Source organism: Bos indicus x Bos taurus, chromosome 10 (assembly GCF_003369695.1).
Source record: "Bos indicus x Bos taurus breed Angus x Brahman F1 hybrid chromosome 10, Bos_hybrid_MaternalHap_v2.0, whole genome shotgun sequence".
NCBI classification, from domain to species: Eukaryota; Metazoa; Chordata; class Mammalia; order Artiodactyla; family Bovidae; genus Bos; species Bos indicus x Bos taurus.
The window spans coordinates 44,998,262-45,018,422 of NC_040085.1; the positions used below are offsets into that span (position 1 = coordinate 44,998,262).

The 20,161-nt window shown below is 46.6% G+C and overlaps 1 protein-coding gene across 1 annotated transcript in view; it reads left to right on the plus strand.

Annotated features, from left to right (window-relative positions):
• Positions 1-20,161, plus strand: part of MYO1E (myosin IE) — a 222,535-nt gene that overhangs the window by 192,715 nt on the left and 9,659 nt on the right. The window contains exons 23-26 of the mRNA XM_027553869.1: positions 1,553-1,699; positions 3,268-3,425; positions 5,474-5,566; positions 8,445-8,646. Of these exons, the coding sequence (XP_027409670.1) occupies positions 1,553-1,699; positions 3,268-3,425; positions 5,474-5,566; positions 8,445-8,646 (600 nt within the window). The remainder of the gene's footprint in view (positions 1-1,552; positions 1,700-3,267; positions 3,426-5,473; positions 5,567-8,444; positions 8,647-20,161) is intronic.

The following is a 20,161-nucleotide window of genomic DNA, read 5'->3' on the forward strand; positions in this document are numbered from 1 at the left end:
CCTTGTCATATTCCTGTGACTGAACAGAGAGACCACAGGAGTTGCTGTTTTGTAAGCTTAGTCAGTCAGTTGTGTCCGACTCTTTGCGACCCCATGGACTGTTGCCCGCCATGCTCCTCTGTCCTTGGGATTTTCCAGGCAAGAACACTGAAGTAAGTTGCCATGCCCTCCTCCAGGGGATCTTTCCAACCAGGGATCGAATCCAGGTCTCCCACATTGCAGGCAGATTCTTTACCTTCGGAGCCACCAGGGAAGCCCAGTTGCTGTTTAGTTGGATCAGACCCCATGGAAGAAGGCTCCCCACTCTCAGAGATTCTTTACACCCCAGTCCTCTATACTTGCCTCACTGTCTGGTCATGTCACAGCACAATAAGCCTACTGATGCCCTGGTCCTGGGGCCCCCTGTGCAGGACACAGGAACAGCTCCTGTGTTACTGATAGAACCATGTCATTGGTATTTCCTGCACTTGGAGAGATTAAAATTTAATCTCTGTGGTCAGTTTACTGAAGTGAGTTCACTTATTTTGTTTTTAGTACCTGGAAAAACACTGTCCCTAACGAGACATCATTCTTAGCGGGCTTGTCTTAGATGTATGACAGTGTTGCTAGGAGGTAATGGTAGGGTTGTATATAATGAAGCCTTGGGGGTGGTGGCCTCTTTCAGCTGAGCAATTGAGCAATACATCTAGCAACTAAAGAAGGAAAATTCTCAAATGTATATGTGTTCTGATTTCCACAAACTCTGGCTGGGCCTGGAGAGGAACTATCTAATCAGTCCCCTTACCACTAAATATATTCCCCGGAACTGGCTTTGCCCCTCAGCCTCTCTCTTCCATTCTTCCTGCAGCTCCTAACATCCACTGTGGGTATGAATTTTCCCCATCAGCCCTACCCTGTCCAAACAAGGAACTCCCACAAAGGCATGTCCTTTCCCTGACCCACCCTGAAGGTAGGGACTGTACTTGCTGTGTGTACACCTGTCTCTCATTTCTCTGCAGTTTGATCTGTTTATGCATCTGGCAGGCAGTATTAGCAGAGCACCGAATACCTGAAGGCTCCCAACTCATGCCTATGAAGCGTAGGACTTTGGCTTCTCTTTTGATAACGGAGCTTATGGTTCTTCAAGTTAGGATGTATTACAGTAGCTGCAACCATATCCTAAATTCTGCTGACTTGGGACTTATGGGGAATTGTCCCTTTTTTACCACATTCATAACATTCTGGATTTTTATGATTTTAAGAACATAGAAGTTGAATTTGAAAATGGATTTTTTTAAAATACAGACTAAATTGTCCTTAATTTCCTGATTTTAAAAGTCATGTGAGAGAATATTTTGATCATGCTGTTGGTAGACTATAAACCTCTTTTAAAAGCATATATTAGGGATTTTATTTTTGTACTTCATTGTTGTGTTCTATTTTAAAGATTTTCAGTAGCAGAGGAAGATGGTAGAAATTTAGTGCTATCTTACAGGATTAAAAAAAGGGTGAAAAAAAATCATGGAATCAACAAAACTGCAACTTTCATTGAGTCTTTACAATCTCTTTGCAGTACTATGCAGGATGACCTTTTTATTCTTCATGAGCAAGAATATGACAGTTTGCTTGAATCTGTCTTCAAAACTGAGTTCTTGAGCCTCTTAGCAAAGCGTTACGAGGAAAAAACCCAGAAGCAACTACCTCTGAAATTTAGCAACACGTAAGTTGGGGTCTGGGGCCTTGATCTCACTGCTGGGGTCCACTGCAGAGTAGGGGTGGGGTCTGACTGGCTTGGGTGGCTCTAAGGAGCTCTAGGGCCTGCAGAGGACAGTCAGGGTGGTTGCCATGGACTTCGGGAAGGTTACTTTTGCATTTCTGTGAGATGACTTCATTGACTGGTATATTTTATCCCTTGGGCAAAGGTCACCAACGTGAGGCCAAGAAAGGCAGATTTTTATATCTTACCGGTGAAGGAATATTTTATTTTGCAGAGCAGGTAGAAGTAGTGTAAGGCTGAAGCAGAAGAAAGTGATTGGGGCTTAAGTCCCCAAGATGAGTGCATGATACAGCTGGCTGGTGCGGCATTTGGAGACTGGGGGCTGTGGACGGCCAGTGTCTTATGTCCGGGCTCACCTTCATTTACTTTAATAACATCGTCTCATGTACCGGACACTGGCAGACTGTTGAACTTCTAGGCTCATGTTTGCCAAGTGATTTATTTGGCTTTTTGTTCTTCTTCAATTTCCCCATCTATGAAACGAGGATACCCTCCACTCTTCCTGCTAGCAAGCAAGGGGCCAAAGTAAAGCCTTCGTTCCAGGAGTGGGGGACTTAGCATAACTCATGCTGCTGTGGTTGAAGTAAAATAGACACTAGAAGTAGAATGAAGTCATTACAGCTTTTTCAAACAACAATTTGGCCATGAGTACCAGGGGCAGTTATTTTTGTCTGAGAATTTGTGATAAGGGAGTAACTCAAAAAAAGTAAGAATATGTATAAGCCAAGCTGCTCAAAAGAATAGGCAGCTACTGGCAATTATGGTTTTTCTGTCTTACAAAATAAAAATACAAGGTTAAAAAGCAGAATATGGAATTGCATTATGTAGGCATATGGGCAACATAGGAAATTAAAAAAAACTGGCTGGGGAGTTTTGCATTTATGAGTAAACTTCCCTTTTATTTGGATATTGGTTGCTAGTGTCTTTTCCTCCCTGGGGTGGGGGTGAAGGTGAAGGAATAGAACTTAATTAAATAGTAGCCACATTCTCAGCCTAGATGGGACGGGAGTCTAGGGAAGAATGGATACATGTATATGTATGGCTGAGTTACCCCAGTACAAAAAAACAGTTTAAAAAATAATTAAAAAAAAAAAAAAACTTAAAAATACTAGCCTCATTCTGTGCAAAGGAGACTGAGCTCTCTGCCTGGCATCTCTCAGTCCTCCTCACACACAGACCTGGGCAATCAGAGAGGACACGGTGAGGCAGCACCGCAGGTGTGGCCTGGAGGGTGGCCTTTCCTTCTGTCCCCACCTGTCTCCACTTGATATGCTCCAACACTGGGGCACCTCCCTTACCAGCTATTATCTCCCAGGGACTGGGCCCCCAAATGCTCCCTCTGGTTGGTGGCTCAGCCTGTGCCGTGCCCGTCCACTGGGCCCCGGACTGGTTCCCGTGATCCGGTCTTGTCTTGTTTTTACAAAGCAACTCCAGGCTGGGGTCTGTGAATACCACTTTCTCCCTGCTTCTCTCCTTTCCTTTGTTAATTCCAATATATACGCTTGTCACAGGCTTGAAATCAAGTTGAAAAAGGAGAACTGGGGTCCCTGGAGTGCAGGGGGCTCCCGGCAAGTGCAGTTCCACCAAGGCTTTGGCGACCTGGCCATCCTCAAGCCCAGCAACAAAGTGCTGCAGGTCAGCATCGGACCCGGGCTGCCCAGAAACTCCCGTAAGTGTGCACGGGCCCCACGGGTGGGGCCGCTGCTGGGCTGCTGGGCTCCCTGCCTGGCCCCTGCTCACCCTCTCTCCAAGCTAAACTCTTTTCCCACTAAATGCTCATAACACTGCACAGATCTGTGGGCCAAAGAACTAGTGCCTTGACTGCTTCCTGTGGTTGGGGTTTTCTTCTGATTGAAATGTTTCAGACTAAACCAACATCAGGGCAAATGGGCAGGTTAAACTTTTCTGAATCATTTAGTAGTTACGTGTAGTATTGCTGGCGTTACAGTATTAATTATGTTTAAAACAGATCTGTTTGTTGGCTTTACGTTCCCAGCCCTTTCCAGTCCAGTCTTGTCAACAGTACAGACTTCGTCCTTTGTGTTAAAGCAGCTGACCACACTTACCAACTCCTTACAAGGGCTCACTCTTACAGTGCGTCACGTTTAATCTCTCCCTACTCACTTTAAAGTGTTTCATTAGGAGACACACACGCACGAACTCACACTCTGTAGTTTGACTCCTTTTACTGGCCTAGGCTTCTTTTTCTTAGATGCCACCGTTACAGAATACAGTCCACATGTATGATCAGTGAAGAGTATGCCAAGTATAAAATGGGCCTTTATGGCTTCTGTCTCCAGTGGTATGCACTGTATAACTCACTAATACAGCACAGAAAAGTAGCCACTCAGAAAATGGTGTACGTCTGAGTATCAGTGAGTACTTGCAGAAGACAGCACATTTAGGTGGGATTTTTGAAGAGACTTTTACATAAAAGGACTCTTTACAGAGATGTGGGCCGGATGAAGGAAACAGGGTTGGGGCTCGGGCAGAGAAGACCAAGATGCTACTATTACCCTAAGGATGTAGGTAGAGGAGATTCCAGAAATCTAAAAAAGAACATGTCTCAGAATCACTTTGCTGTACATCGGAAACTAACACAATAATGTAAATTAAATACTTAAATTTGGGGGGAAAAAAAGTACCCCAACTCCTGTCCCCTCTGGCCCTCCAGTCTCCTGCCAGTGCTTCCCAAACGGCCAAACCCGACTGGAATGCAGAAGCCTAGCAGTCCACTGGCTCAGACCCCAGGGCACAGGGCCGGGCTAAGGAGCGCTATGGATAACCAGCAGGATGAGTCAGAGCACTGCTCTGTGGGCCTCGAAGTGAGCCATTGATAATACGGTGTTTTAGCGTATCTCCATGAGACAGGGAGGGCAGGAAGGGGGACCCCCACACCTGGCCTCCCCTCCTCACCCCAGGACCTGATACCCAGCTCCTCTGCTTTGTGCTGTTCATCCCTTGCCACTTCCTGCTCTTCTCTTTACTAGGAGTTTCCTCTGCAGCCCTGTTCCAGCTGGCTTAATCGTCCTCTCCTTCATGTCCCACTCGAGACCCTATTGACTGTTGTTCTTTCCAACACATCGTCTCTTCAGAGGTCTCGTCTGGCCCCCAGTCGCCCCGCCTCCCCGGGCCTCATTCTAGCCCCACAGGGCTCCATTTAGCACTGCTTGTTTTCTGATGCTTGCACATCTGTGTCAAGGGTGCCAGTCTGCTTCTCCCCTTCAGCATCTCTGTGTTTCCTTCAAAGACTATAGAGCACAAACTCTGGTAAGGAAGGCTCTGGACGACAGCAGAGGTAGGCGAGCTGCGGTGTCCACTCCAGGGACCATGGTATGCAGCTAACACAGCCTCAGCTTCTGTGCTCTGTGGCCAGAACATGAGTGCGAACATTCACTGGACCCATCTGTCTCTTCGCAAAGTCAACAACAGTAGAAACCCCTTTGTATGCTTATTAATAATTCTTTGTAAAGCCATTGTCTCAGACATTTCAAATCTCTCCCTCTGTCAATGTGTCCTCCGGCCCCTCCCGTCCAGTTGCTGCCAGGACAACATGCCCCTCACATAGCCTGTCTACCCTGCAACCAGTCTCCTATAGATCCCATGGAGACCTGCCTTCCAAACTTCTCAAAATTTTCCACCAGCAAAAATTCATCAGGAGCCATAAAAACCAGCCAATAGCACTGATCTGAACCTTATCTTGCTGGCTTATTTCAGGTCCTACCCGAAGGAATACGATTCAAAGCAGAGATTATTCCAGCAGGACTCACAATGCCAACTACCCGATGAGAGCTGCCCCTCTGCCACCAGGTGAGCCTAGCATGCACTGTAGGCGAGACCCAGATGAGTAAAATGCATCGAGGAAGAAACGCATTAGCCAACAGATGACAACATATTAGCCAGCCATGAGCCGTTTCAGTGTCAGATGTCCTCCTCCCAACATGATGGCCCTATCTGTGACCCTAAAATTCACGGGACTTGTGTATGAACCAGTGAGACCACACTGTAGCTAAGTTAGCGATTTGCATTTCATTACCTGAAAGAATTACTTCCTTAGGAAAGGCTTCCTACCTCAGTAATAGGAAGAAGAGTTCACTGCCCATGGCAACCAGAACGTCATCAGTTTTTAAGACGTAGAATGCTGCCTTAATGGAAACTGGAGTTTGCAGGTATAACCCCACCATCACTACCCAGCTCCAGCCAAACGTTGACAATGCTTTGCATCAGTTAACAGCTGAATGAAGAAACAGAAAGTCTTTATTCTTAGTCAAATAGGATCTAGGAGGTTGGCTCCAAAAAATAAAGTAATATCTGAGAGAATTGCAAAATTGATACCAAAAAATTTTTAGATCTTATGTTACATTTTTCTCATTGTTTAACTGATAAACATATAGCATGCAAGTCAAAATCCAAACCCAAATAAATGTAAGAGGTTTTGCCCTTTAAAATCTGTTTAGTGCTGGAAGTGTGCTCTCTAAATTCACAAGTGTTTTTCCATCCCTCACAATTCTGTTAATAAGAAACTGCCTCCAGAAAGTTTGATGTTCATAAGTTTGGGGTTGTAGGTCTTAAAAGGGTCATCTTTGGACCACGCTTGACTCAGATCATGCCAGACAAGGCAATCTATTTGTAGCAGCACCCAAAATAAGCAGTAGGAAGCATTTCTTTAGTCTCCTGCCCTGGAATCTCATAGTGGCGTGCTTAAGTATGGACAATGGTGCCTATCAGTGAGAAGCCAATTCTCATCTCTCTTGGAGTCCCCATCCTGCCTGGCCCGGCTGTCTTTCCTCCTCTCTGCCTTTATTCTTAAAGAAAATCCAAGCACAAAAGAACCTAAGAGAACCATGTAGTATTGTGTTACTACTTATGCTCCAGCCACTCATGCAAAACCTTGGCCAGACCACCTGGAAAGTTCATTTGCCTCAACTACACTGGCCAGAGTCGCCTCAGACCAACTACCTGACCTTGAGCACAGCCCCCAACCTCTGTACATGACAGTTTCTTCATCAATAAAATGAGGCAATTAGACCCAAGTCCCTTATGTCAGTACTTATACTTTCTGTGGTGAAGGATCAAAGGCTAGGGGGTTTTTTTAGCTTTGGTTTCGTTTTTTGTGTTGTTTTTTTCCCTTAATTTTTAACCCATCACAAACTATACTTTTGTAAGATATAATAAAAACTACTAGGATTTTAAAAGCAATCAAAATACAAGCCAAAATTTCTTATTAGATTCAGCAGACATGATATATGTCTGTGAACATTTCTAAATGCTGGCTCTTAATTTCTGAACTTACAAGGGTAGCTAGTTCACGGGTGGCACAGAGCAGCCCATCTGTGGGACCTTCCTTGAGTGTCATGGCCCTAGAATATGTCCCACTCTGGATGCCCTTGGCTGTCCTTGGTGACTTGGGCAGCAAGTGGGGTCTCACCAAGCTCCTTGTTTCTTTAATGAAGAAATTGACAGTCCATCCTAAAGGAGATCAGTCCTGAATATTCATTGGAAGGACTGATGCTGAAGCTGAAACTCCAATACTTTGGCCACCTGGTATGAAGAGCTGACTCATTTGAAAAGACCCTGATGCTGGGAAAGATTGAGGGCAGGAGGAGAAGGGAATGACAGAGGATGAGATGGTTGGATGGCATCACTGACTCGATGGACATGGGTTTGGGTGGACTCCGGGAGTTGGTGATGGACAGGGAAGCCTGGCATGCTGCGATTCATGGGATCGCAAAGAGGCGGACACAACTGAGCGACTGAACTGAACTGACATTCTGAAAGATCAAGTGTCTTGCTCAAGGTCAAGTAGCTATCAGAGGCAGGCTATAAACTAAGTGTCATCCCACTGGTACCGAAGAGTTGTTCTCTTAATTGGGATGGAAGAGGTTTTGTGGTGGGTGTGCCTTGGGGAGCCTTGTTCCCCTTCATTCTTGCCCAAACCTGTCAGTGAGAGAAGAGGAAAGGGCTTCTGCATCCATAACGCAGAACAACAGCTCCCCTTTCAGGCAAGGTGTGCGGTGTGGAGCGCAGCACCGTAATCCATCACTCACTGGATAGTGTGATCAGAGCAACAGCTCCCCTTTCAGGCAAGGTGTGCGGTGTGGAGCGCAGCACCGTAATCCATCACTCACCAGATAATGTGATCTTGACTAGGAGCAGTCATTTGACTAGGAGAGCTTGCTCTGTTCAGATTAATCCAACCAGTGGCCACATTTCCCCTGCCTGTGTGGACTCCTCTCTCCGTCTCCCCTGACTGGCTCTCACAGAGTGCACCTAGGACTGACTCCTTGAAAAGGGATGTCCAGGTGTTTAAACAGCTGCCTGCCAGCCCTTTTGAATCATAACCTCGTCATTTTTCTTAGACCCAAAAATGTGCCTTCCAACTAGTCAGAAGCTTACCTTTCTTTGACTGTCGGCTTTGAAACCCTGAACATCTGGTAGTTCTAATGTCAAGTTCAACAAGCACACGTGAGAGTCTGCTGTGTTCCACACATTGCCAGGCAGTTTACGATGTCTTGGGTCTGTTCTTCACAATATATGATGTTAGCAGTTATGCCCTTAGATGAGGAAACTGAGGCCTGGCAAAGCTAAGTAACTTACTCTTGGCTAATAGAGGGGAAAAGTTTGAAGAGCCTTTTAGCACAGGATCAGAAATTTTCAGCTTTGTTTTCTTCTGTTTTCCTCTTTCTAGGATTGCATCAGAATGGAGTCATTAAAAACCAGTTTGTGCCATATCCCTATGCTGCTGGAAACCAGAGGTCAAATCAGAAGAGCCTGTACACGTCCATGGCACGCCCGCCTTTGCCACAGCAGCAGTCCATCGGCTCGGACCGAGCATCACAGGCGCTGGAGAGCTTGGATTTCCTCAAGGTCCCAGACCAGGGTGCTGCCGGGTAAGAGTGCCACCTCCTGTGAGTGAGCCTTGTGACCTCCATCTCCATCAGTCACACCAGGGTTCAAGAACTTGGGGCATCATCTGTGGATGATTCTCAAGATGAGTTTTGCACCCACATGTGGTCACCCAGCCTCATCCAGCCCCAGGGCTGTGAGGCTCTAGGTTGGCATCTCGAAAAGTACAGCCAAGTTGATGTCAAAGGCCTTATCCTGGAAACACTAGAAAAGGGGTTCCCTTCCACCCTGCAACTGAATCACTCTGTGACCTATTTTGCTCTCTGAGAGCAAAAACAGGTCCGTAAACACAGTGGCTCAAAGAGTCATTAGAAACATAAGGAGTACCATCCCAGCATTCTGTGAGGTGTAGATGTTTGTTTATGAATACAGGCTGTCAAAGCTTTAAAATAAGAGCCTGTCTGCCTTTCTAGAACAGAAGAGGGGAGGAAAGAAACCAGCTTTTTAGTTGAAAGAAGTAAAGATTCATGGAACTCTGTGCCGATAGAGTTATCAATAGGGGAAAAGGAGTTGGCTGTGTCCTGTGGAGTCACCGGCTGGCTTTAAGACAAGGGAGTGAACTCTGCCAGGAAGTAGATTTTGGCACTGATAAAAAACCATCCCAGTAGCCTAAAGATGAACTGCCCTAGGATGGAAGAAGCACCTTGTCCCTGGAAGTATTTAGTCACAGAGCAGATGGAAACCACGGACAGGAGTATTGTAAAGTGACTGTGTCATATACCAGAGAAGGGTGAGAATCCTGTCTCAGCCCTGCTGATATTGGACGTGCTTCTTACCTTCTCTGGGCTGCATTTTGCTTATCTGTACACTGGTTTAATACCACCAAACTTGCAGCGTTGCTGGGAGGACTAGAGGGAATTTAAATAAAACATCTACCATGGTTCCAGGCACGTAGCGGGCTGCTCGGTCAGCTGTAGCCTGATGATGGACATGGTGGCGCCGTGACGGTGGCGATGAAGCAGTTTTCGTCTCATGGTGGCCGAACTAGTGACTCTTTCCATTTGTTTTTAATTGGAGAATAATTGCTTCCCAGTGTCGTGCTGGTTTCTGCCGTACCACAGCGTGAATCAGCTCTGTGTGCACACATACCTCCTCCGCCTTGAGCCTCTGCCCCCTCGCCCCCAGCCCACCCGTCTAGGTCACCGCAGAGCGCCAGGCTCTGCTCCCTGTTCTACGCGGCAGCTTCTAGCCAGCTGTCTGTCCCCTGCATGGGAGTGTATATATGTCAGCCCTGCTCTCCCAGTCCATCCCACTCTCTCCTTCCTCTGCTGTGCCCACAAGTTTTCCATTTTCTACATCTGCATCTCTATTCCTGCTCTGCAAATAGGTTCGTCAGTACCATTTTTCTAGATCCCATATATATGCATTAATAAGCAATGTTTGTCGTTCTCTTTCTGACTTACTTCACTCTGTATAACAAGCTCTAGGTTCATCTACCTCACTACAACGCAAATGTGTTCTTTTTATGGCTGAGTAGCATTCCACTGTATATATGTACCACAGCTTCTTCATCTGTTGATGTGAACTAGTGGCTTTTAAGGAATCTCTGACTCTTGGCAAGAATCTCTGACATGATCCTCAGTGGTGGAATAGTTCTCTCTGCTGAACCCCATAACGGGGCTGCTGCAGCCCACTCTTCCCCTCCCTCTTGCCACCTCCATTGTCTAGTCTCTCCATGTCTGTAGAATGATAAAGAACTTTTGAGTGTGATCAGGAGACTCGTGTACAAACTAGAGCAGTGCTGGGTGAGAAGCAACAGCTCCTTCCTTTGGGCTGGGAGCCACCCATTCACCTGAGGCCTTGTTAAAGGCAACAGACTCTTAGGAACTTTCCTGGATCTCACCAGCTTCTCTCCTCACGTTCCTTTTCCCTGGCAAGTCTTCCCTCATGTGGGCTTCAGAGAGGAAAGCACTTTGGTTTTAAGTATGTATTTGTTTAGCTGTGCTGGCTCTTAATTTGGCGTGCAGGGTCTTGTGTCATGCAGGACCTGGTTCCCTGAGCAGGGGTTGGACCTGCGCCCCCTGCATTGGTAGCTTGGGGTCTTAGCCACTGGACCACCAGGGAAGTCCCAGCACCCTGGTTTTATACAAATGGCATCAGGACAGTGGCCACCACTTTCTATTACATCTCTCCCTGCTCCCACCACTCCTGCATATGTAGCTCTATCCCGCCAGTTCTCATGATCATAGTTCGCTTGATTGGCTTGGTCTAAAGAGGTGGTTCTCCCACTTTAACGTGCTCCAGAATCACCTGGAGAACTTACTGGCCCACTTCTGGCATTTCTGATTCAGTAGGACTGGGATGGGGCCCAAGAATTTACATTTCTAACAAGTTTTGAGTTGATGGTGATGCTGTTGATCCAGGGACCACATTTTGAAAACCACTTTTATCAAATCATTTTGATCAAAACTTCTATGTAAAGGTGAATTGAGGGGTGCTATTGCAGCAACAGGATTCTTACTCCATAATCCAGACCTACACTACTCAGATGGATGAAACGAAAATAATCAAACAAGCCTTCTTGGGCCCAGTTTGAGTTCCCAGAGTAGGCAGGGGATTAAAACCAGTCAGCAAAATGCACCAAATCCCTTAGCTCTGTCTGCTAGCTTCCTACTTGCTTTGGTTTTGGCAAGCAAAACCATCTTTCCAGGCTGCTTTGCAAGTTACAGACTTGCACCCCAGCCAGCTGGGAGCATCTGTCAGCCAAAATGCAGGCAATTTAGGAACACTGTGTCTTAACCGAGGCTGCTCCCTTCCAGCCCGCAGCTGTTCTGTTCCCTATTTAAGTCTTGTCACACCTTTGCCACCTTTAAGCTTAAGGATCAGGCATACCTGATGCTATTTTGGCAGTGACTGTGAGGCTGGAAGGAGGGAACCTTCACTCCCGTCTACTAGACAGTAAGATTTTCCTCTGTATAAAACTTGTGTATAAAACTCACATGAGGCACACTGAGTCCCACAGCTATAACATCTCAGCCAGCCTCCTCTTTGTACACTTAAATCTGCAGTGATGCAGATTCTTCCTTAAGTCATACCCTGATCAAACAGCTGAGCTTTTGCTTAGTATTTATTTTCTAAAACACATGAAGTCAAAGCTAAAATAATTTCTAATGTGGCCAAAGACCTTAGACAGGCATTTCAGGGCCCTTGTGATTACCTACATTTAACAGTTCTTCATTGCCAAGAAAACATGAGTTGCGTTTCCCGTGGGAGGTTGTTGAGCAAACAGGGAACTGTAGGGTGCCTAGCTGGTTCCTTTCCACAGAGACAGAAGTTCCTGTTTATATCACTGCCTCAAATGATGCCCTTGGATTTACCAACCTATAAAAGGGGGGTTACCTCTAGGTCTCCTTGGACTTTCAACTCCTAGGTTCATCTTTCCTTTCCCTCCCCCACCCCCAATGCACTTTAAAATTTTATTTATTTGGTTGCACTGGGTCTTGCTTGTGGCAAGAGGGATCCTCAAATCTTCATTGCAGCTTGTAGGATCTAGTTCCCTGACAGGGATCAAACCTGGGCCCCCTGCATTAACAGAATGGAGTCCCTGGACCACCAGGGAAGCCCCAATGCACTTTTCTTTATAGACATATTTAATATGAGCAGTCATTTCTTTTGGATCATGTAATGTGGATAAAATCAAATGGTGTAATTAGCACCTCAAGTTAATTCAAGAAAGTCTTTGTCAGGTTATTTTGGGTTCAATCAGTTGGGTTCTGGGTTTTTGGGTATTTGCTTTTGGAGAGAGCATGAAACCTTCACTAAATTACCACCCCAAGTGGATCCTTTACCCTTGCCATGCCATGGTAGTTGTCATCATAATCATTATCCAGAAAACTAAAATATAGAAAGAATTATAATCTTATAGTCCCTTAGCATACCTTTTCAACAGTCTGTTTCAGGTTCAAAATCTGTCCTGATTCTCAGGAAAAGAGGACAGGTAACACAAGAGTCATATAAACATTTCATTCGCCAGGCTCTGCTCTGGCTTCATAGGAACACTTGATTTACCAATGAAATGTGCCTTATATTTTCCCTCCCGTAACTGAGATGTACATAATCCACCTCCAGTTCATTACTGGAAGCATTAAAACCCAGACTGGAAAATTTTTTTTTTTTTTTCTGTTGGCCTTTTTAATCCTGTGGTCCATTTCAGGGGAGGACCACTTCAGGAAATTTCAAGATACTCCAGAGATGAGTCCAACTGGAAGTTGGAAAAACAGAAAAATATTGAAAGTGCTCAGTGGTTGGGCTTCTGGCCATGCCACAAAAGAGAGATCGATCGAAAAATGTAAATGCTGCCTGGGTGTCTCCTGACAAGATTCTCCTAATGGAGTCATATTTTTCAAGGGGCTTAAAATTTCCAACAAGTGTCTAATAGCAATATTTCTTAACCCATAATCTACAGGAGCAGCAGCCATATCCTGGCCCAGGCAGACACGAAGCCTAGGAATTTCTGGCATCCATTCCCACATTTCCAGTAATGTTTATAGATTCAACCTTTTGGAACAGAGCATATTTTAAAGAGCCAATGAAATAAAATGCCATTATTTTCCTTCTTGGAATTTTAAGACATAAATTTCACATCTGCAGAACAAAGACGTGATACTTGAAAGCTTAATCCCAGCTCTCACTCGCACAGTGACATAGGCACAGCCGGGTGCCCCGGAGGTATGGGGGCTGCAGGGAAGTTCACGGAATGTGGCCTGGCCATTTGCAGGGAAGCCAGGTTCACAGTGGCCAAGGCTGGGTGTGAGTCCCGGGTCACTTGTTGACTATTGACTGAACCAGTACCTTCTGTGTGCCACCTGCTGGGCTCACGGATTGTCTCACTAATCACCAGCTGACAACCTCATGTGTATCACTTAATCTTCCCACACCTTGGTGTCCTCACCTGTATCATGCTGCTGCTGCTGCTAAGTCACTTCAGTCGTGTCCAACTCTGTGCGACCCCATAGACGGCAGCCCACCAGGCTCCCTCGTCCCTGGGATTCTCCAGGCAAGAACACTGGAGTGGGTTGCCATTTCCTTCTCCAATGCATGAAAGTGAAAAGTGAAAGTGAAGTCACTCAGTCGTGTCCGACTCTTCGAGACCCCATGGACTACAGCCCACCAGGCTCCTCCATCCATGGCTCATAGAGCCAGTTAATAGAAATTTAAAGCCCATTCATGGTTTTGTGAAGATTAAATAAGGGCTCTGTAAAGCAAAAAGCACAATGCCACTTGGAAGTTTATTTGTATTTTTTTTGGCTCCACTGGGTCTTCGTTGCTGCGTGCAGGCTTTCTCTGGTTGCGGTAAGGGGGGGATGCTTTCCAGCTGCGGTGCACTGGCTTCTCATTGCGGTGGTTTCTTTTGCTGCAGAACACAGGCTCTAGGGTGCGTGAACTCAGTAGTTGTGGCGGCACACAGGCTTAGAAGCCCCAAGACATGTAGCATCTTCCTGGACCAGGGATTGAGCCTGTGTCCCCTGCATTGGCAGGTGGATCTTAACCACTGGACCACCAGGAAAGTCCTGTTTATGTTTATTTTATGACTGTTATTCATGTGGTTTGGTCTTACAGAGAAATATTAATATTATACCAAGATTGAAAAGTGGGTGTCCCCTGGCCCAGTGGCTTTATCCACAAGAACTCAAACCTCTGGCCTGCATAGAGCTCTAGACTACGGAGGGGCTAAGCTTCAGGAATTGCTGTCTTTAATGGGGATGGGGGGGCGGGTGATGGGGCAACCTAGGGAAGCCAAGACAAGGGGACTAGTCAGGGAGACAACCTCTCTCACTCCCCCTTCTCTGACCATCGCACATGTAAAGCCCTGCTGCTCTCTGGTCTCAGACCACAAGCAGAACAAAGCTGAGAGGTTATACTGTAGTAGATACTAGCTGCGTTTCAATAATGGAAATAAAATCCAAAATTCCTTCTTGTGCTATGCTGTTCTACAGTCTTTTTCGAGTTAACCCTCCTTTGCTCCAATCACCGTAACAACTCACATCCCATGAAGAGTGTGAACCGTCCCTGTCTCTGCGTCATTGATGTCACTTGGTGTTGTGTGCTCTTGTGGGCTTCTGGCCCCTTGTGAGGTTGGACAGCTGTCTGTAAGGGCTCATCGGTCCATCAGCATCTGGTGTCTCAGGGCATAGCACCTCTTGGCCTCCCCAGGCACTGAAACAGGCAGGTTTTCACAAAGCCAACTGGGTGTGATATGCCTCATTACTCAGGAAACTTTGTGGTGTGGGTTATGCTGTGACTGCTTCAGATGTCTAACACCCTACTCAGAAAAAGACCTGATGTAAAAGCAAGGTGCTGTGAACAAGTTTCTTCATGTGTTGGTTTTTTTAATGAAGGATAAGCACAGTAAAGTGTAAATGTGTACAGTCCCTTGGTATCCACCAGAGATTAGTTCCCTCACACACACACACACACACACACACACACACACACACACACACACACACCAGATATAAAAATCCATGCATACTGAAGTCACTTATATAATATGGCATGGTATTTGCAAAGGCTTCCCTGGTGGCTCAGTGGTAAAGAATCTGCCTGCAACGCAGGAGATGCGGGTTTGATCCCTGGGTCAGAAAGATGCCCTGGGGAAGGAAATGGCCACCCACTCCAGTATTCTTGCCTGGAAAATCTCATGGACAGAGGAGCCTGACAGGCTGCCTACATCTCCTTGTTCAATTATCTGTGGTCCATAAGAAATATACTTACTATAACTTCCCAGGTGGCTTAGTAGTAAAGAATCCACCTGCCAATGCAGGAGACTCAGGAGACACAGATTCTATCCCTGGATCAGGAAGATCCCTTGGAGTAGGAAATGGCAACCCACTCTGGTAGTCTCGCCTGGAAAATTCCATGGACAGAGGAGCCTGGCGGTCTACAGTCCAGGGGATTGCAGAAAGTTGGACATGACTGAGTGACTGAGCCTGCACATGGTATTTGCATATAACCTATGCACATTCTCCTGTGTACTTTAAATCATCTCTGGGTGGCCTGTAATATTGAATACAATGTAAATGTTATGTAATTAGTTGCCCTGCCCAGCAAATTCAAGTTTTGCTTTTCAGAACTTTCTGGAATTTTATTTCCAAATATTTTCAACCTGCAGTTGATTGTATCTGCATCTGGAACGCAGAACTCCTGGGTGTGAAGTGCCGACTCTACAGATTACACTGAAATGATGGGTCACATGGTAACAGCAAAGCTACTTTACATTGTGCCAGAGTTACATGTAATGAAACAAGCGGGTTTGCTCCGTGGTGTGGAGTTTTATAACTGCATACAAATCTGCACACGGTGAACCTTTTTATTATTGAAATGGCAATAGGAAAAATAACTGTCGTTTTGATTCAGAAATTCTTGCTCCAACCCCCATTATCTTAGTAACACAGTTTTCAATCATGTGAGGTTTAATTGGAATACAAATATCAAAATATGAGCACTACCAAAAACTATCTAAATATTGCATTGTTGTTGTTTCGTCACTCAGTTGTGTCCAACTCTTTGAGACCCTCTGGACTGTAGCCCGCCAGGCTCCTCTGTCCATAGGATTCTCCATGTAAGAATACTGGAGTGGGTTGCCATTTCCTTCTCCAGGGAATCTTCCCAACCCAGGGATTGAACCTGCATCTCTTGGGTCTCCTGCATTGACAGGCAGATCCTTTACCGCTGAGCCAGCAGGGAAGCCCCATAAAATCCTGCATATCCATTGTAAAATAAAACTAGTCTAAGTGCTTTCAGACGAGTAAAAGTGAGTTATTATGAGGGACAGTGGTATGCTCTGAAAGACTAGACAGGCAGAGCCGTAACATATGTTAGTTTCCGCTCTCTATGTGGCCGATTTCAAGCTACCACGGTGACTCCCCCACTGGTCCCAGAGCTGGGAGGAGATGCAATTTCCCACCGTCATGTAGGCAGCAGACATTAATAGCATGGATAGATGTAAAATGTGGTAAAATAATTAGGGAGGGTCAAATGATGAGTATTTGTTGCCTTTGCTTTTAACTTACTCGGTTAGATGTATTTTTATTTCATCTTTGTTGTTCAGTCACTCAGTCATGTCCGACTCTTTGCAACCCCATGTCCTTCACTGTCTCCTGGAGTTTGCTCAAACTCATGTCCATTGAGTCCAGCCATCTCATCCTCTTTCGCCCCCTTCCTCCTCATGCCCTCAATCATTCCCAGCATTAGGGTCTTTTCCAATGAGTCGGCTCTCCGAATCAGGTGGCCAAAGTATTGGAGTTTCAGCATCAGTCCTTCCAGTGAATATTCAGGGTTGATTTCCTTTAGGACTGACTGGTTTGATCTCCTTGCTGTCCAAGGGACTTTCAAGTCTTCTCCAACACCACAGATTTCATCTTTAACGATGCTTTAACAACTGACCCACAAAATTTCTGAAAGTGTGACAGCCTGCTCTCACAGGCTGGGTTGAGGCCAGTTCCTGCACCCTGGGCACGAGGGTCTTGTTTGCTAGGTAAGAAAGTCTGAGTCCCTTTTTCATGACTGTGAGAGGTGTCCTTAATTTCTGGTAGCCGGTAGAAAGGAGCTGTCATCTCCTCGTTATTGACTGCACAGGATCGCCACCTAGTGGTGGAAGGAGATAGTCTGAGTTGAAGGCTGAGTCTGTCCAACCAAGCCAGGAAAATGGCTGTTCTGACTGATGTGTGTGATGGTTTCCAGGTCCGCACTGCAGTGAGTAAAGAGCCAGGGATCACCCCATCGGGGCAGGTGTCCTGTGTTCCGTAGTAGGTCTGACAGTAGAGATCTTAAAAGCGCTCTGGAAAGCCGTCTTAGAATTAGGAAAAGGGCCTGGGCCATTGCCAGATTCCCTCTTTTTAACCCATGAAGATAGATCCCTAAAGATGTGAAGCAATGGATCCAAGTCATGTGCCAGCCAGTGTCGGAACTGGGCCTCAAACCTAGTGCACTGACTCCAATTCAAGCCACAGTCCCTAATACTGCTCCTGCAGGACGTGCAGATTGAGGCCACACAGTCCTCCCGGGCCTGACACCAGGTCCAGGGATCACCGTGGTGAGAACAGCCACCTACATGGACTCTGCTGTCCTGCTAGGGAGACAGGTAGCCCAGGCCCCCGTCCCCAGTGCACCACCCCCTGCTCAGAGCAGGCACAGGCTACCAGAGGGTGCTGCAGGGGCTGAAACAAGATCCAAAGGCTGAGCAGGAATTAGCAGTGCTCTGTGTGGGCTGGGGAGCATGGGGCCAGAAAAATCAGTGTGGCTGGAGTTCTGGGAGCCTGCTGCATATCTATCATGCCATTCACTGATGAAGCCAGCAGGAAATTCCAGGAACCCACGTCAGTGATCTCGTGGGAGTGTTGTGACGCTAAATGAAGCAACATTTGAAAATGCCCAGCACGGTATCTTGCCCAGAGCTCCAGGCAGGGGTTCCCAGACCACACCCCCTCTGTTGACACTCACAAGAAGAGCGAGGACATGCTTAGATATGAGAATAAGACAAAAGTGACCGGAGAGGAGGAGGGCTCACTTGGCAAAAGTGCTGCCCGACTGGATAGCTGTCCCCTCTCCTGGTTACAGAGGACATATAAACAGGAAAGTGCTAGACAGTGGTGACCTTGGGATTGCCTAAACAGCCCCTTTCCTGATGCAGAATGCTGAGCTCTTCTCCGCCCCGATGTCCTTTCCCCATCAAACACAGCCCACCTCGTTGATACTGCTGCTCCCCAGCAAACAGTCCCCCATTTCAGAGCTACCTGGAATCTCCCCCTCCCAACTGTGGAGCACTGTGAGCCTCATTCAGCCAAGAGATACACACCAGATGACCTTACACTGCATGGTAGCCGTCGTCCAGGGCTTGGGACAATCAAGCCAATGTCCACTGTACACAAGAACCCAAAGCCCCAGTAATCCCTGAGGTTTTACTTTGACTTATGCTGAGGAAGTAGGCTCTGATGGCTTGGAATCAAAGACCACACAGAGGCTGTGTTCACACAGGTGTTTAAATGGTCCTCCATCCCCTCCTCCACTGTGTCCCAGTTCCTGGGTGGGACACTCAGCAGCTGCTTGTACACAAGCTGGCTGAGCTAACTCTGGGTATCAGGAGTACACTGCAGAGCCCAGGGGGGCCCATGCAATTTACTTATTTTAAAAATATTTTTTATGCAAGTATCTTTTAAAGAAGTGTTTATGTATGGCTGTGCTGGGTCTTCGTTGCTGTGCGGGCTTTCTCTAGTGGCAGCGAGCAGGGGCTACTCTCTAGTTGCCGTGCGCAGGCTTCTCGTCGCACTGGCTTCACTTGTTGTGCAGCACCGGCTCAAGAGCATGAGGGCTTCAGTAATTATGGAGCGGACTCCAGAGCACAGGCTCAGTAGTTGTGGCACTCTGGCTTAGCTGCCCAGTGGCATGTGGGATCTTCTCCGAACAGGAGTCAAACCCGTGTCCCCTGCATTGCAAGGCAGATTCTTAACCACTGGACCACCAGGGAAGCCCCTTACTTTTTTAATTTTTGAGTCAGCTTTCTTAAGATATAATTTACATACCATAACATCAACCCATTCAAAATACAGTTTACCAGCTTTTAGTATAGTCAGGGGTATGCAACCATCATCATAATCTAATTTGGGAAGATTTGGGTTATCCCAGAGGGAAACCTTCTCCTTAAGCAGTCATCCCTCCCTCCTCTGGCCCTCCGCAACCACTAATCTACTGTCAGGATAGTTTTTTCTGGACATTTCATGTAAATAGAATCGTCCTTCTTTTGTTAAATTTACTCCTAAGTAATATTCTCTTTGTGTATTGTAACTGGAATTGTCTTCTCAGTTCCTTTTCTAGATTGCTCATTGCTAGTTCATAGAAATATAGCTGAATTTTGTATATTGATCTTGTGTTCTATAGTCTTTCTGAATCTTTTTATTCTAGTGGTATTTTTTTTTAGCATATTCCTTGGGCTCTTCTATGTGTAAGCTCATCTCATCTGCAAATAGAGGTATTTTCCACTTCTTTCCCAATCTGTATGCCTTTCATTTTTCTTGACTAATTGCCGTGGCTGTAGAGCCTCCAGTGCGTATCAATGAGCTGACATCTCTTGTTTTGTTCCTGATCTTAGGGGGGAAAGTATATTTGTCACCAGCAAATAGGATGTAGACTAGGAGTATGTGGACAGGGGTCCTAAACCCAGCCAGGGCCCGGACTGCATGGAGAGAGGTAGGAAGATGCCAGTGTGGCCTGCAGCGGGATGAGAGGCTTGGAGCAAGTGGGGCCGCACCTGGCAGGGACTTCGTAAGCCAAGGGCAGGAGGAAGCTGTTAGAAGGATCAGTGAAGAGTGAGGTAAACTGATAACACACTGAGCTGATGTTCAGGGAGCCTTGAAAGAAAGCAACGGGCAGGAGTGGCATGAAGGGGAGGAGCTGGGTGACCTCAGCCAAAGCTGGGGGCAGGTGGGCAGAGGAGCAAGGAGGGAGACTCCTGGGAAGGCTGCAGGCAGGCTGGCCCTTCTTTTCAGAGAGTCACCCAGCTTT